Raw genomic sequence first — 17,298 nt, 5'->3', positions numbered from 1 at the left:
GGCAGCCAGGATGGCACTGATCAGACGCCCCAGTGTTTAAATTGTTTTGGATGGGTTTGTGTCTATTCTTCAGAATGCCTCATACCGTAGAATCGTCATTAAGCAATATTTCCACTTTTGGACATGGAAGCATCTCCCAACCAAGCACCTCTCTACCACCGTGAAGTATTGTGTGCAACAGCCCATTTACACCAAAGTGTAAGCTATGGATGGTAGCTGTTTTTTTGTCCGGCACCTACAGTACTCCAGAAAGGTTAATTTATTTTTTGTGAAGCTTGTTTTTTTTATTTTAACGGAGCAGACCTTTGAGCGAGGACCTTCATACAGAAATAAACAACATTAAACTTTCAAAAGAAAAACAGGAAAACCTTTCGACGGGTCTAGGATCAAACCCACTGCCTGATCAAAGCCGACAGACAGACCACCCCTCCCTCACTCAGCCTTGTGTGCAGGTAGATCAAAACCTCTGCCTGCGTCTGGGAGTCCTGCGCCCATCAGAGTGGTGACTGGGATACTGTGTACGGTGTGGGAGAGAGAGCGAGAGAGCTGTAGTTGTTTTGAAGTGGGCTAGCCAGGACTCACCAAGGCAATCACCCTCCTGCCTGTCAAATACTTTGCATTCCTCTGCTTCAAGTCGAGTTACAGCAGCACAATTAGCCTTTTTCAAGCTGTACTTTACATTTCTGGATATACCAGGCAGCTCTGTTTTTCTACCCCATTTTGGAAGCTGTACTTTGGATCTGCAGTCTCATGTATAAGACTGGAAACACTGCCCCCTATAGTGCTAATCTGGTAAAGGCACTACCACTCTGGGGTGCAGGCTGTCATGCAATCAAGAGCTCGCTGTTTTGTATCCTGGGGCTGCCAGTCTGGGCTGGGGGCCCACTGGGAGCTTTTGCACTCCTGCGGGTTGGGGAGGATCATTGCCAAGGCTTAGTTCATCCCATTGTGCTTCAGCAACCCTGCTGGTAAGGTGGTCCACAAGCCCAGGAGGAGACTTCTCAGGCTGGGCTCTTGCCTCCCGGGTTCAGAAGCTTGGTAACATCCATTACTTGGTGAAAAGAGGGGATTGTGTTGATAGTGGGAACAGGGGCTGGTCAGTACACAGTGATATTCGAATGGACCATTTCAAATTGGGTAAGCAAACAGGAGTCAATAAACCAACAATTAGAAACACCTGCCTCCATTATTAGCTTTTTATTTATTTTAGGAGATCTAAACTTGGATTGAAATATCATAGTTACGGTATTTCCTGTTTAGATCATTGCAGTGAAAAGGTAAAGGCTGATTTTTTTATTTGAAAACAAGTCATTTATATCTTTAAGATTGATTGAAAACCGTATTTATTTGCGGTGCAATATATTTGGCCCATGTCTTGTTATCTAATTTCTAAAGGGGTCTACCAGGTAACACTGCCTTGCTCTTTGCAAATGTGGATCTGTTGCTGGTTCACTACCTTTACAAGACACCCAAGAGAAGCTCACGAGTCCAGATGCTGATGTGACACAGACACACAGGTCAGAGCAATCCTTGTGAAGCACCTGCACAACACATGCGCCTCCCCTCCCCGGAGACGAAGGTACACATACAGGCTTCTTTGTGAGGCAGGAACTCCAGCACTTTGGAATCAGAGAAAGAAATCTATCAGCGATTGCGGGAAGCAGAGCCCAGGCCTGGGAATGTGCCTCTGCTTCACCCAATGACACGTTCAGCGTTTGAATTTTGCTTTTCCTAAAAACGTTCAAGGGATGACTTGAGTGTTTCTGGAAAGAGAGGGCTTGGCGGCTCAGGTTGAACAAAACCTTCTGGCTATCCAGACCTAAGCCAGCTGAAACAAACCGTGCCGAATGCTTTGAGCTGCCCAGGGGAGATCACTCGAATGAAATCCCCTTTTTCTCTGTGAATGCACGAGGCAGGCAGACACAATCAGTGCCTCAGTCCTGGTACCTCAGTCCTGACCCCTCTCAAGCTGCCAGTGTAATATGGTTTTGCTGAGTCTACCCCACTCATATTACTTGTGACTTGAGCCAGATTCACACCATGGATGTGAGGACCAGGTGAATGAGTCGGCTGCACCATCTAGCACTGGACTAATTATTCCTTTGTAAACAGCTCAGTTTTACTTGGTTTGCATCTTCATCCTTTTTGTGGTGTTTGCAAAATGTTTTTAGAATTGGGATCCTAATGCACTGATCATGTGTGTCTGTCTGTCACACTCTCTGCATGGTGAACATGCCTTGAATTATCACCACTTCATTTAAGACTCCTAGCCTCCTATAAACCTTTCATATAAAATCCATTAAACTGTTTTCAATACAAGAGATAGCTCTGAGGGTCATGAAGCATGCCCACTGTTTGACAGTCAGTGCATACAATGTATAGGATGCTTTATGCTATCTGGTCCTGATGGAATTTACTGTAACAATGGCAGCTCAGAACTCTGATCTGGCCTTGCCCAGCCATTCATTCATTCTGCTCCCAAATCCTTGATCACTGCCGATCTTGAAAATGGCAACACATGCTTTAATTAAAACAGTGGCGGGACTGGTGCTATATAAATGAATGTGAGTACCAGTGTACTAGATGTTCTAGCAATGATCAAATGCTGTCAAAGGCAGCCAAGAAATACATACAGGTAATGCAGAAGGAAGGCTAAAGCTTGAGTCTATAATGAAATAATGTAGGTATATTAAATCTAATGTTAACTGTCTGAATATTATTACACACAAGACACTGATGAATAGACCACAGTGTCCTTGTGAGGGAATGGTCATTCCACCCCCCCCCCCCCCCCCAATATTATTCCTTGCTGCTTTCATCCAAATGGAAGGAATGACATTATTCCACAATGGATCAACACTCATGTTCCTCCAGGATTCACGCCAGCTGCTTTCCATTGAAGTGAATCCATACTGATCTAGATCGGAAAAATTCAGTGGAAAAATTTAACACTGCCCCCCAGCTTGTGAGCATGGGGCAATCAGGGGGCCGGTCAGGGGGCTTCTTCAAAACACGAGCCAGCTTCTGTCAGGACAGAAGAGATTTTCCATCGCTGTATTAATCAGGATTATCAAGCTCCTGGTGAGAACAGGGTAGAGCAGGGGTGGCCACAGTCTCCCCTTCCACTCCTGGTCTTTGTTCCAGCCCTGTTCTAAATTGTTTAATTGAACCAATTAAACCTCCATCCAGACCCTGAAGCAGGTTATTTACCAGTTAAACAAACAAAGTGGAATGGACTGTCAGGAACAAAGGTTTGTTCAATCTCTTAAGCAATGTCACACGTTTATATTGGAAAGCCCTCGCAATAAGCTTTGAAATGTTTTAATGTCAAAAAGCAAACACTGTACATGGCAAACGTGCGTGGCCATGTTCATACGCGCGGTGCTTATATTGTTAAAACAATGAAGTGTTCTTGTGTGATTGCCACCTGTATTGCTCATATTTCTGCTCCATTTGATTTGCCCAAGCAATGGATTGACTTTTGCCTACAAATGATGCAATGTAAGGTCATTTACGTCAATGTGACCAAGTGCGGCGCAGATAGAGTGCCTGCCAACAAATACTTCTTAAAGGTAATTACTTGGAAAATACGAGTATTGGCTCAGCCCTGATTCTAATCCAGCCCTCCTGAGAGGAACACTGTGAGAAGCTAGTATAGACTGTGTTAAGTCAGTCTTGGCCCCAGAAAGAAATGCCATAGGTAGGAGAATAGACACAGGAAACCTGTCTAGGAATGCTAGGTTTAGAAAAACACAATTATCGGGAAAGACCCTTTACTGAAAAACACACGCATTTGTCGTCTGTTTAAATGTGCTAAACCTCATGTAATCACTCCAGCTCAAGGTAAGGAGAAGTGGTCCTCTATATTTCAATATACAGGATCCACTCACTCAAAAAAAACATTCCCATGGTCCCCTCATTTCCCAGAAAAAAACTCCCATTTGCCTCGAATAGTGTATTTCCATTTTTCAAGCTGGAATAGATATTAGCCTCCTGTGTTCAATTACCTACATTTTTAAACTCGTAACATTTTTTTTTGTCTAGTTTGCTTGTTTTCTTCTTCAGTGAGGAACGTTTTTTTACTTTAGCAAGAGGAACAGATGTTGTCAGCAACTCTTTCATCAGAAAGCTGTTGTAGCACAGTCTGGTACAACACTGTTCTGCCCTCAATCCTATAGATATTTAGTTCCCATTTGAAGCAGATGCCTGGGCTAGGGAGCTGTACTCCATGTGTAATGCTTTCCATTGAGAATTCTGTCAGCCAATCAAAAGCAAGAACTCCCTGAGTTCTGCTTCTCTCCAGGAGGTCACATGGCAGGCCAGTGGTGAAGCTGCCGTCAGTCAGGAGTCACGCACCCTCCCAGGCTGGTCCCAGCCTAACAACTTAGGATCACGCGAAGCCCAGCTATGAGTGACACAAAGGGCGCTGGAGTTTATGTTTTCTGTGGTTGAAAATAAAAATAAAAAAAATGACCCAAATGATTCCCGACACCTCTGTGCGAGCTTGTTAGGAGCGGAGAATTTTCCAAACAGCTGTGTCCAATAAAAGTTATAAATAAAAGCAGTGGCTGGTAAGGACGCCTTATCACGCGGGACTCCACTAGCTTTTCTTATTTTTGCCCTGTTGCTGGTAGTGAAGCCTTAATATACCCCATTAGCTCAAAGTGTTTCTATTCATGTAGCAGTCACTGGCTTGGCTTATTTTGAAGATGCTTATACAACGGAGCACCTTTTGTATGACACTTGTTTCCATAGATCTGTTCTAATTTAGGAGCAGTGACCAACTTAAACCCCCTGTGAAGGGGTTATAGTGGAGGTGGTCATCTATACACACATCGCTTCACACGTTCCTCCATATATCGGGAGAACCACTTATCCAGTTGTCATGAAACTTGGTATTAACACTGTTTAGTTTCAATTATTGATAATATCAGACTCTGGAGACGTCTGTGTGTCTGCTCCTCCATTATTTAGGATTCAGAGTATGTTACTGAATTGTTAAGAACATCTAACCGATCATACAAGTCTGTACCTCTGATTGCAGCTCCACCGAACTCTCAGCTAGCCAGAGAGGCAGTCTAGCTCTGCAGTTCGGACTGGGTCTCCCACTACCCAGAACCTCTTTACATTGCTCCCCAGCGTTCCCTCAAAACCCAGGTTCGAAGTCTCCAGCATCTGCTTTCCATTACAGTTCAAATTATCCTCAGCTGAACCGCATGGAAAATCTGACACAGGCCAAAGGAATGTAAATAGAGAACAATGGGAACTCCATTTATTTTCCTAAAAGGCCTGGCTTAACCGAATTCAATTCTGTCGTTCTTACTTAGGTTTCCCCGTTTATTTGGCTTTGGGTTAGGTCTCAGGTAGTTCTCCAGGGAATTTTTTTTTCCTTAAAAAATATGCTTGTGTTACATCTACCCTCACGCTATCCAAACCAGAAGCCGTCATCACTTTGCTTGAGCGCTTGATCAAGAAAGCTGAAGTTTTGATACCAGCTGAGCAAGGTGGGGTTGGCAGGGTTAAAAAAACAAAAACCCAGTCAAGTACAAACCCAACATTGCATTTTTAACCCCGTAGTAAATTGTGTGTCCTCTATGAGTAGCACTGATAATACTGTGTGCAACAGTGTCTGGTAGAAGCCATGTTGCCTCAAAATTTTTTTAAAGGTAACTGAGTTGATAAAAAGAAAACACTATGGCTACTCCAGCCAGTTGCCCTTCTAGTTCTTTAGAATAAATGACTTTGCAGATTAAGTACGTCAAAACTGCTTCTTAGTTCTTTCACTGTAACCCTAATTACAGTGAAACAGAAGAAAGTGTAGGTGCAGTTGTTTCTGTTTTTGACAGGCAGTACCATGTGGTCTGTAGGCTGCACGGTCACGGAAAGTCACACTAATAGCCTCAGTTTGGGGGCCAGTGGAAAAGGTCTTGTTTTGGATCCTTGCTGACGTCAGGAGCGGAGGTGATGGCTCAAAGAGTGTTATAAATATGCTGAAATGTTGTGAATGAGCCAGGATTATTCTTCAGTGATGGGGTTTCCTCTTGGGTCCTGGCTGCGAATCAGGTGTAAAATTATCACACTGTTGCTTAGTTTTAATAGGCCGTTTTCTATTGGGTGCTAAAAATGACTAACTGTAATTAAACGAGATGTATCCAAGACCCCAGTACTCACCCTGGCTCCTACCTCACTAAGTTTTATTAGTATCTTGAGAAGTTATCCCAATATTATTAAAAGTTATTATTAGAAGTTATCCCAATATATTGCGACAAAGGCAACACGGGACGCAGCAAAGGTAATGGAGGGTGTTCTGGAGCACTTTAGCATCCTTTTCCAAAACTTAATTTGCTTACCTAATCTAGGTTTTAAATACCGCTTATCCAATTCTCATTAAACTACTCATTCCCAAGTATTGTTCTATACTATGCTGTACTGGGCATATATGTTATAGTCATCAACATTTTCTTTTGGTTGAGTTTTTCAGCTGTTGGAAACAAGGTTCCTAGACACCTGTTAAAAGGTTTACTGTGGTCAACTTGAACAGTTTTGCAATTTCCCATTCTCTTCCCGTGCTAATAAGAACATGCTTTATCAACTCTGTTGCTTTAGCAGGATTTCACTATGCCTTGATTGTACAGGGCAAATCAACCCACAGCTATGTTGAACACAAAACCATTTGCAACTTGTAGGGGCGGTTTGGTTTGGGGAGAGGATGGCGTGTAATGGAAACGCACACATTTGAAAACATGCCCTCCAGACCCCATCCTGACCCCCACCAGGGCTTGTGCGACAGGATAAGCAGGTCGTGGAGTTGGAACGCAGGTGGCACAGCGGGTTCCTTCCTCCTTGCATAACCATCAAGCTAATTACTGCCCAGGGAACAGCCTAGCACCCACTCACTCAAACTGCTTTCAGGCTGAATTCATTTGATTAGTGCTTCTTGAATTCTTACCCAACTAGTTTTTTTTTTTTTTTTTTTTTTTTTAAAGAGACAATTAAGAAAACAGGATTAAAGGCTGGCTTCACTGAAGTAGCAAAGTATTAAAGCTGGAGATGCACTCCCTTTGCAAGTTGGTTCCAAGTATCATTTTAAATAAATCAATAAAGTCCAGCCAAAACAGGGTTATGCATGTTCAAGTCAGCCTGTCTGAATGTCTAGTGAAATCCAAACCATGAAGGGATTTTTTTTGTTATTGGCTGAGCAGGTAGAAACTACAGCATACAGTAAGAAGGCACTATTGGAGAAGAACTATTCAGAATCATTACAAACACCATACAACAGTAAGGGACGGTACCAAACAATTCAAATCAGCTAGTTGCTCACTCTTTATCAGGCTTCCTATTATGTTTCGGGTCTATTTGACCCTGCAGAGGTTCACACTTTGCACAGATTTTTTTCACCATGGCATTTTATGACTTTTCCTAACTCGGAGTTATGAACATGGACACAGATTTTTAGATTTTCCTTGGACTGGTTATGTACACACAGTATGATGGTTGTTGGCCAATGCAACGATAAAAAATGTGCAACTTGGCACAAGTGGGATTCAGTCTGGCAAGCACACTAGCACCACCTAATGTCTCTGTAATCACATTTGCCTTGTTGACACCCTGTAGTTCTCTCAGCGTAGTGCCTTGCCCATAAAAACAGGTATGGCATAGCAACGGTATGACTCATCCCCATTAATGCGATTCAAATCTTCAGACTTGAAAAAAACAACCAAAGAGCCAAAAATCAATCTGCTGCAGGCTTTTAGATTGAGTATAATAGTGGTAGGTTTAACCAAATGGATATATGCATGAGTATGCAATACACACTGTAATTGCAGTGCCTGCAACGCAGAATACACCTCAAAGTATTCAGCTCAAATGCTTGCAAGACTGATGTTTGAGGGGTTTTAAAGTGATACAGTACAGGTGTAATCTCGCACCACTAAAATGTACCTGTTGTCTTGATTCAGACTTGGAAAATAGACCTTTTCTACAGCTGTGGAAGAAAATGTCCTCTGTTGAGATATACATACAGCAACAGTGACAACTAGTGGACAACTCAGCATTGGTTTCTTTTAAGTGTGCTTCTGCTGATTTGGCTTACTGGAAATCAGGAGTGTAAGCAAGTTCCTTATTTTACTTCTGTCCAGTTTGTCATTCTGTCAATGGTGTTGCTACACTGATCATAGCTTTCAGGAGACATTCAACAGAGCTGGCACTTTCAGCATGAACTTATAACGCAACAACCTTCCTGAAAATCAAAAAAGGTTTTTGTCAACCATGAATCAGCCTACACCTTTAAGTATTAAAACATAATTTCAGTCCAGAAGGCAAGGTTGACTTGCGGTGGCAATGAGAGACGGTAAACACTCTGAGAGTGCATAGTGTGCCATGTACCAACTCCAGTTTACAAGAATGAGTGCTCATGATCGGAGGGCTTGCATACACATACAGGGTGGAGAGAAAGAGATAAGCAGCCTGTCAGACATTTATATCACTTTACTCTTCTAATATTCTACCAGAATAAAAAAAAAAAGATCATAATGACAAGAATACATTAGGAGTACCACCTTCAAAAACAGTCTTCTTTGCTTCCGTGAATGGAGTACTTCAGCTTCTGAAATCGTTTAGTTCATGGTACTTTTTTGTTGTTGCTGGTTGACACAAGACATAAAAATAAGCAAACGAAACAACGCAATCTAACAGCTTAAGTCAGATAAGACATGCCAGTTAAAAGCAGATTTACAACCCATACACTTGTTAACTGCAAAGAGCAAGCAAAGTGAAAGCATACAAAGCTTAGCAGCTCTCTGGGTCAATTAAATCAAGGCTAGATTTTTTTTCTTCGTATGTCTCATTGGCAATACATCACCCTTACAAGTATAAATCGTTTTTTATACTGTGGTTAAAATTTCAGACTTCATTTTATCCAAACACAACACTATGATTTAACTTCCTGTTCTAACCCCTTCCTCACAGGACAAACCTAAACACAAAACACGTCTCCTCAAAACTTACAGTGCGGTAGCAGGACAAGTGACAAAATCTGGAAAATTAAAGTCCAGTCCAATGAGAGAGGAGCTGTGGTTTTTACAGTCTTGGGTTTTTGCCTCTAAACATTAACCAATTTGTCTTTTGCACTCCAAAACATGCCATTCTCCCAGGAGTCTGAACCGAAAAGGAAACAACTGGCAATTGTGAAGATCTACTAAAATTTGAATGTATGCAGTCATGGATAAAATTATAGCTCACATATAATAACTTTTGTTCAAAACACACTGAAAGTACATGTTAGTGTTATTGCAGTAAATATTACAGTAATCAGAAACAGAGGGGGGGTAAAGTTATAGAATTACACAAATATATTTGTCCATTAAGTTATAAATACTGTTTCCATATGTCTTGACAGAAATCTCTAACTATGTTGCTAAAGGAACTCCAGTGGAAGCGTGCACCTTCTCTATCTGAGAAGGTCAAGTCCATTCCCTGCCAGTGCAGCATGGAAATTCCTCCCCCTGGTAAAACCAGGATCAAGGACAATGAAAATGTGGGATGCTCAATTCGTGACTTGCCAGATGATTAAGCCCAGAACCACGCCGACCAAGGACAGGACCATAGCCAGAATACAGATCTTCTTCCGAGACTTTTGCTGAAAGACAGAAAGGGGATATGCTTCAGAAACTCAACAGCAGAGGTTTCTGGCCGTTATGTCGAATGGAATGCTTGAACATCAAACGCTGGGAGTCAGAAAGACCTTTTGAAAGAGGCTTGTCCCTTGCTAGCCCATCAACCTACCCAGTAAACTATTACACCATATTTATTATCACTGAATCCCAGCAGGTCAAGTAAGTAACCTTTTTAGTTTAATTACAGCAGGCTGTAAAACAGCTGTTGCCAACCTTCTTGCCTCAGGGTTGGGCCATTCCACCTCAAGTGGGCCAAGAGGGGTTTCTCATCCTCTGAAGTCAATGATATGTCAATTATTTTATTTATCATCCTCAACATGGAGACAAATGTGGTTCTTCTTTTGCATGCACGCAACACCTTTCCTAGAGCTCTCCATTTTATGTGGTTTATATAAAATCCTCAACCACAAACAGAGGAAACATCTCCCCTGGATTAGGTCCACTTGAGCTGGTACTTCTGTTTCACAGAAGGATTCAGCTGCGCTCAGCTTCAATGAGCTACTAGCTTACTGTGTTTTACTTCAAACATCTACCTAGATTTTACTTGCTATTCTCCAGGGTGCGAGAACTCAGTTTAGTCCTGCTTCTGCACCTTTTCAGTCTTGTGGTGTTTGCAATAAAGGCACTGTACAGAATTGCATTGCTGTGTAAATGCCAGTCTGACTGAGAGCACAGCACAGAGTCTCTACCTGGTAGTACGATGCCCGCTGTAACTGTTCCGTTCCCCTCTCCACGTGCACCTCTGCGCTCTCCACATTCGCCTCAATACTGTCTGTGGATCAACACACATAGCGTTAACATAACCAGATCATAACGGCCAGACTTCCTTTATACAGTGAGGCCTCTTGTTCACAGAGTCATGTGAAAACATAGTGCCGCTACTGGTCATAATTTAAAATGATACAACCAACATGCTCCACTGTGAGGAATTATGTTTCTTAGAAATGCATTCTAATAATAAATTTAATAGCAACAACCCCCAAGGAACTTGAAGAGCAAAAAAACAAAACAAAAAAAAACAAAACGTACCGATCATTTCTCCTTGGTCATGAATCATCACGGCTAAATCTTTAAAAATCTGGTTCACATCCATTATATCAGACTGAAAACAGACAAAGAGAAAAGTTTGAGGTCAGCGTGGGTGTTATGTACACATATCCGAATGAACCCTGTCAAGGTTGGGTTTTTTTTTCTGATATTTTGATCCAAGTTCAGTAGCTGCTCTTCCGCTCTAGATTCCTACCATTGACCAATGAAGGCCGGCCAAGGCTAGACCAGCCGGTGTCTTTATGCAAGAGCCAGCACCATCTAGAGTTGAGTTGTTTATTGCCAGCAACATTGAAAAGAAGCTTGATCACTCGATTGTGTTGGCCCTTTGGCTGTTCTAAGCTTATGTATGTCTATTGCAGGCAACTATACACAACAGCAATAAATGCAATGAGAACCACTCAGAACGACAGCTAACATCAGGGGGTGTTGAGTTCCCTTGGGCGCATGGTTAGGTATGTGAGAAAGACCCAGCTCAGAAAGAGCTCTGTACCTCGAGTTGCCGGATAGCAGTCTCCCTCTCTTTGATGAGCTCCAAGTCTTCCTCAGTGACAGCAGCATCCTCCTCCTGCGCCTGAGTCTGTGCCCAGTCATCGTTACTGCAGGGAGAGAGAGTTACTGTCAGTACACAAACCACTCTGCTCACAACAGAGCTTTATTTAGCTCACCAAGCTAATAAATGTAGATGAACACTACCGTGATTGAGCCAGACAGGGTAAGCAACTCATTGGGAATACTGGTTTCAACTAAAGTCTCGACGTACCTTTCAAATGACACAAGCGGCTCATCTTTGTGCAATTCACTTGCCTGTAGGAGAAAAGAAAGGAAGACAATGCAGTCGTTTAACCCAAATGACTTATTTCAGTGCATTCTGTTCACCACTGTACTACTTATTGTGTTTCTTTTTCTCCTCACTGCCTTTAATTATATGCTTGTCTTATTTTATTTCTGCGTGACATATATGGCTTTATGAGCTACTTTGGAATCTTGTTAAATGCCATGCAAAAGGGTTTATTAAAAATAGAACCTAACCCTAACCTTGTATTTAGGGCTTCTGTTTTTCGGTTTGTATTAATTGTAATTTTCAGTGCTTATTTTTAGCTATTTTCTAGTTTTATGTAAACCTTTTTTCCCCAGGGCTTTGTATCTTAGTAACTCGACAGTACTTGCACACTTTGCTGTCTTCCACAACAAAATCCCTCTGGTCACAGGCACATTCTTCTGGCGTTTTTGTGTGGAGGCATTTTTGTACATTTCACCACAATTCTGTTTTAAATCCTCCGTACCTTAACTGTAATAAGGCTTTAAATCCTGCTAACAAGCCTCCATTCCTGACTGTAATCCCGTTTTAAATCTCGCAAGTGGAGTCTCCAATAGAAATGTAGGAATGTGCTGCCACTCAGTAGTTGGGGCGGATTTAAAGTATTCAGAACGAATCAATATCAGATACGTCAGGAAGGCGGGACATTGCCCAGCAGCACTGGGAAATGTATTTCTTATTATTTTTTGTGGTAGGTTTTATTTTTTAATTGGAAAAGGATAATGTCAGTGTGAATTGATTAACCATTTCCATTGTTTCATGACTATCCATCGATTTCATTTTTTTTGTATCAGGGGGTGTTTTATTGGTTAAAACCGAAAATCAGAAGCCCTACTTATATTGAAGCTATGGTTGAGCTTTTAAAATCTACATGCATCATATTCACTGAGCTGTGTAACACAAACTATATGAAAGCAAAGTGGAGCCAGTGGTCTCTTCCCTCACCGAGAGGCGGGACCCTGCCCTGGCTCTGGCTACTGTCTCCTTCCCCTTCTCCGCCGCTCGTCGCTGCACCGCCTGGAAGTTATTGAGCGCCGCGGAGAAATCGTTCATGAGACGCTCCTTCTGGATCTTCTGCAGCCTCTGAAACACACGGGGGAGCACACTGGCACGACGTCATGCAAACACAAACGATTCTTCAAACCTTTCAAGCACATTGTAACCCTTTGGAAAGTTTGCCACTCTATTTCTGCAGTTTCATCCATGGCTATATTATGCATTTACCATAGCTTACCCTGGTTTGCCATTAATATGTAAGCTTCACGACTCCATGTGGGGCATGAATTACAGAGCTCATGCACATCACAGCTACACTGGAACCCTGTTACCCATCACATGTGATTTTTAATATGCCCCTCCAGCCAGACAATGCAGGGACCAGCACAATGAGGCTCCACACTAACCTGCTCTGAAGGGGACAGGGGCAGCGGCAGGGAGCCCAGCTCCTTCAGGTGTCTGTTGGTCTCCTTGGCCAGCTGGTTTGTGTAGTGCTGCAGCTGATGTCTGAGAACACAAAGGCCAGAGTTCTTCCTCAGAAAATTTTGAGGAAGTCAAATGTTTGCACCCACTTCCCCTATTTTGGTTTTCCCCTACTTTTTTTAAAATTTTAAACAAAGCCTGTATCATGCAGAAGTAGGTGACCATGGATTAGATGACAATACAATGCAAGTTTCTGAATATCTACACCAGAGTTCTTGATCTCCACGGCTTTTACTTTGCAGCCTCAATTGAACATTGTTGATCAGTTAATCACCCTGATGCCTTACTTGGAACATCACATATAAATTATATTTCTAGCACATGCACATTTTCACTTGTATTTAATGGCTTCTGTAAAGAGTTCATTTTTCTGATTTTTAACAACATTTCTTCAATGCATTGCTTATTATCCATGGCTTATGTCTACTATTCCAGTATTATGTCTAGAAGTCTGAATAACTACTTGTAACAAAATGTACATGCAAACTAAGGGCATGCATGAAATGAAGGCACGGTTGTGATACTCTGAAGAACCTCTGGATTCTGTTCCCTACAGGCTCATACTCACAGCCTGTCCTGCAGATCACTGTTATCCTGCTTTGTTCCCAGCTGGCTCACCATGCTCTTGACCTGAGCAGCTGTTTGACAAAAGAAAAAACAGATATTAATTTAAATCACACTTCAGACACCATAATAACCTAATTGAGGCGACAAAGCATCTGGTTTTGCAGGAGGGTCCTGGGGACTGCAGCTCTGGTTACAATCACCATTCAGTCACACAATGCATGCACAACCAAATGAACGACATGCACATTTAAATGCATGCCACAGACCAGTGAAAACACTTGTAGACAGAGCTCACAGAACTGCTGCACCATGCTTTCTGTGTGAGTCTATATCTAAACAGCATGCCTGTTATCTGAATGGTTATCTAACCCAAGTCGTGGATTACTGTTCCGATGTAGAATTGCTGGAAATGTAATGTGTCATGGGTCTCTAAGCTATGGAGAGTGATCTGATCTCTGAAAAGCTACACAATATTGGGCCTGGTCAGAAAGACAATGAGGGACCAATGGGTGGACTCTTCCCTCCAAGCTAATCCTATGCAATGCTTCCCCTACCTCACAGCATTCAGACCAAGTTCTGAAAACCACAATAAATATTTAACAATCCAAATCAATGTTAAGTGAAGCTGTTGTTATTTTCAGTTACAATCATAGAGACCGTTAACAGATGCAGCCAGATTCGATACTGTTCAACGCTGTACTGAACTGTTTGTTCAAAGCGATCTCTCTATTCTCAAATACAGGTTGCAGTTCTTCAGGTCACTACTAGAAACCACAACCTGTTGTCACCTGCTCTGATCTCTCTCTTATCCTTATTCATTTACTAGTTTTGATTGTAGATAGGTTTCTAAGGTGACCTTGCAGGCTGGTGGGAATCCACACAGAAACTGAAGCGTTCCAACATGTAATCCAATAAACAGGAGCCTTCACCTGTAGGAAGAGACTGTATAAGGGTTTACCCCAAGTTTCGATTTCAATTGGAAAGACCAGCCAGTCTCACTAGTGCATCTTCTGATAGAAAGAGTTTTAATAACCCTACGAGATTTTCAAACAACGGGAATTTGCGGGGTTTATAAGGTATAGAGCTCTTTTTAAGACTTTCCACTTAAGCGATGCTACAAGCTTTGTGTGTGTTTTATTATAAGGAATGCCCATGGTTAGTGGCTGAAACTGCACTCACTGTTGTGCGTGACTTTCTGGATGTTGGAGCTGCATATCTGGATGAGAACGTTGAAGTCCCGGGGCTGGGAGCGATAGCTGTCTGCTTTCCCGTACGACATGGCGGCAGCGCGAGGCCAGGGACCTTCCAACAGAGAAGAAGGAGGAGGAGGAGGAGGAGGAGGAGGAGAAGGAAAGCGAGAAAGAACTTCACCGATCACCAGCTTCTCTGCAACACCTGCAACAGAAGAAGCAATCAGAAACCCTCTCCTGGTTACAAAGCCATATTCCAAGGTGTTTTTATTGTATTTATTAAGGGCAAGGAGTAGGTCAGTACCATACATCTCCCGCTACTGCTGCCAATTCAAAATAACAGGATGAAATGAGTGCGTAGAAAGATACATTACAATTTAATAAAAGGTTTTTGCAGCTGTATGCAAAAATGGAAGTGCGATATACAGACAGACAGACAGACACCTCTATATCTCCACCCCAGAATCCTACACTGGCAATAACTTATCTGTCCTCCCCCACCTCCTTAAACACAAATGTAAATATTATGCTTAATGTTTGTTTGTTGTTATGTGCAGCTTCAGTTGCGACCTTGGTAGGTTTTATGAAATCAGTTTTAACGGACCTGCTTCTGAATCTGATCTGACTTTGATTTGAACTTGGACACTGATTATCAATGATTAGTGAAAGCAATGTGTTAACACTTAACTGCTGTTAACCATTATTAATCCTGATGGTAAGGCCTTCTGCGAACTACTAAAAATGACAATATTAGATGGCATTCCCAAGTCATTTTTCTTTTATCTTTTCTTTCATACTCGTTTCTATCACAAAGCGGCTGTTTCAATAAAGAAGAGCGGCAGTTAAAACAGTCTCGCTGCTTGTTTATTTACATTGGTTTTGGGAATCACAATTTAGCAGGAAGCAAGCCCGACTCTCACACCGCGCTTGCGCACTTTCGGCTGCTCCATACATTCAATACAGACGCAGTATCTGGCAGCAGAAATGCTCCACCCTGAACCTTAAAATAATCACCCAGTGCGTACTGCAGCAACACAATCACATACAAGAGATTAAAAACGTGAATACATCTCGGCGATATTAATTACAACATGACCACAGCACCTACGTCAATTATAATTCATTTATATACATAAGTCATTATTTTAGGAAGCCTTACCCTTAATACCAGTGTTAATTTGTAATGCATTCGTTTAAATTCAATAACAGCGATGCAAACCTCCATTTTCAGGTCTTGTTATGCTTTGGCGTGGATTTCTTGAGACAGTTCACATGACGTTAATTAATGTACCGCTAACACTAAGCCAGGACTCGGTTCCCTTATAACTGGAACGAACAGGCATGTCAGATGGCTGTGTCACTACTAAAATAATTACCACGTTAATACAATAAAATAAATAGTACAGTTATCATCTCTCTACTGTATATTATAAATAATTCACACGTACAATTCCAAATCGATGACATAACGTACTGATCAGCGAATACATTTCCTGCTTTCCTTCTCCCGACGTTTTCGTCCCTGCTTCTAAACTGTCAGAAATATAGAATATAAATTAAATATGTCGCCTTTTACTTACAGTCCACAGCATTGTGTTTAAGCACCGTACGTTCACGGTTTGTTTATAAAACGTAACGGCAGATTTATTTAGCTTGTTAACATGGATAGTTTCAGCAATTTGAAATCAAAAATCGGAAAATGTTACAGTAATACGTGGCTAATACAGCAATTACTTTAATGTACATGTCTTACCTGTTCTTGCGGCTCCTTTTCTGTGTCAGGAATCTGTTTCCCTCTTTCCAAATCGACAGATAAAACGTCACATAACCCCGTGATACAGCCCTGATGTCATTTCCACGGGCCAGCCACGTTGCACTACCATAAGAAGAAGTATGATGTCATTATATATTCGTAAATAACAGTATATGCAGAGTGCCACGAAAATGATTCTCAATCTAGTTTTTTTTAATCATGTATAACAGATATTTAAAATAAGGTTCTGCCTTTTATTTGATCACAGTATTTCAATGCAGGCACAGCAGTTGCTATATATTTGCTGTTACTGAAGCAATTGGAGACTGAATGAAACAGAACCCCTTTGTGATCAAATTTCTCATCCTTCCTGGGCTTGATGAACCCTCTGCCTCTTGTGACATTCACACAGTTGAGAATAGCTGACTCTGCAGCACGCACTGTGGTCACCCAGATAAAGCGCTAATTGACTGCTAGATTTACTGAATTACTTCCAATGTGGTGCACAAGAAATGTGCCAAAAGTTAACAATTCCATTAGAAAAGATAACTTTCTCTGCACAATTAAACTAGGACAATATTTGTATATCAAAACTCTCTTGCCAAACCATACTAGATGGCATCACTAATACAATAGGACTTACTATGCCCTTATAACAATTTGAAAAAAGCTAACAGGTAGCAACATGTACTATAAATCACAGGTTAGCAGACTTTTACCCCTTGGTTCATTCATTCTTCCCAGTATTGAAAACTGGGTTGTTGTGAA

The 17,298-nt window shown here is 41.8% G+C and overlaps 1 protein-coding gene across 2 annotated transcripts; it reads right to left on the bottom strand.

Annotated features, from left to right (window-relative positions):
* Positions 1-8,472: 8,472 nt before the first annotated feature.
* On the bottom strand, positions 8,473-16,282 carry LOC121308306 (syntaxin-12-like). 2 transcript variants are annotated; one of them, XM_041240632.1, is made up of 10 exons: positions 16,252-16,282; positions 14,767-14,982; positions 13,589-13,658; positions 12,945-13,044; positions 12,487-12,624; positions 11,485-11,528; positions 11,215-11,320; positions 10,704-10,776; positions 10,364-10,446; positions 8,473-9,637 (listed from the first exon to the last, which is right to left on the bottom strand). In XM_041240632.1, exons 1-10 carry the CDS (start codon positions 16,265-16,267, stop codon positions 9,545-9,547), a joined length of 939 nt encoding a protein of 312 aa, XP_041096566.1. In that variant the 5' UTR covers positions 16,268-16,282; the 3' UTR covers positions 8,473-9,544. The 2 variants fall into 2 exon arrangements, with proteins under 2 accessions (XP_041096566.1, XP_041096565.1); XM_041240631.1 differs by having other exon boundaries at positions 16,226-16,259.
* Between the last annotated feature and the right edge of the window lie 1,016 nt (positions 16,283-17,298).

The sequence above is a fragment of the Polyodon spathula genome, unplaced genomic scaffold, assembly GCF_017654505.1.
Source record: "Polyodon spathula isolate WHYD16114869_AA unplaced genomic scaffold, ASM1765450v1 scaffolds_633, whole genome shotgun sequence".
In the NCBI taxonomy this organism is placed as follows: domain Eukaryota; kingdom Metazoa; phylum Chordata; class Actinopteri; order Acipenseriformes; family Polyodontidae; genus Polyodon; species Polyodon spathula.
Note: the sequence above shows the minus strand (reverse complement) of the source record. Positions and strands in the feature narration are given on the sequence as shown.

Bases quoted from the DNA above. Each gene is read 5' to 3' on its own strand.
- LOC121308306 (XM_041240631.1), bottom strand. The intron at 11,529-12,486 runs GTGAGGGAAGAG...TTTCTCCTACAG, and splicing joins GGGCAGGGTCCCGCCTCTCG to GCAAGTGAATTGCACAAAGA. The intron at 10,447-10,703 runs GTACGTTTTGTT...GTTGATCCACAG, and splicing joins TGACCAAGGAGAAATGATCG to ACAGTATTGAGGCGAATGTG.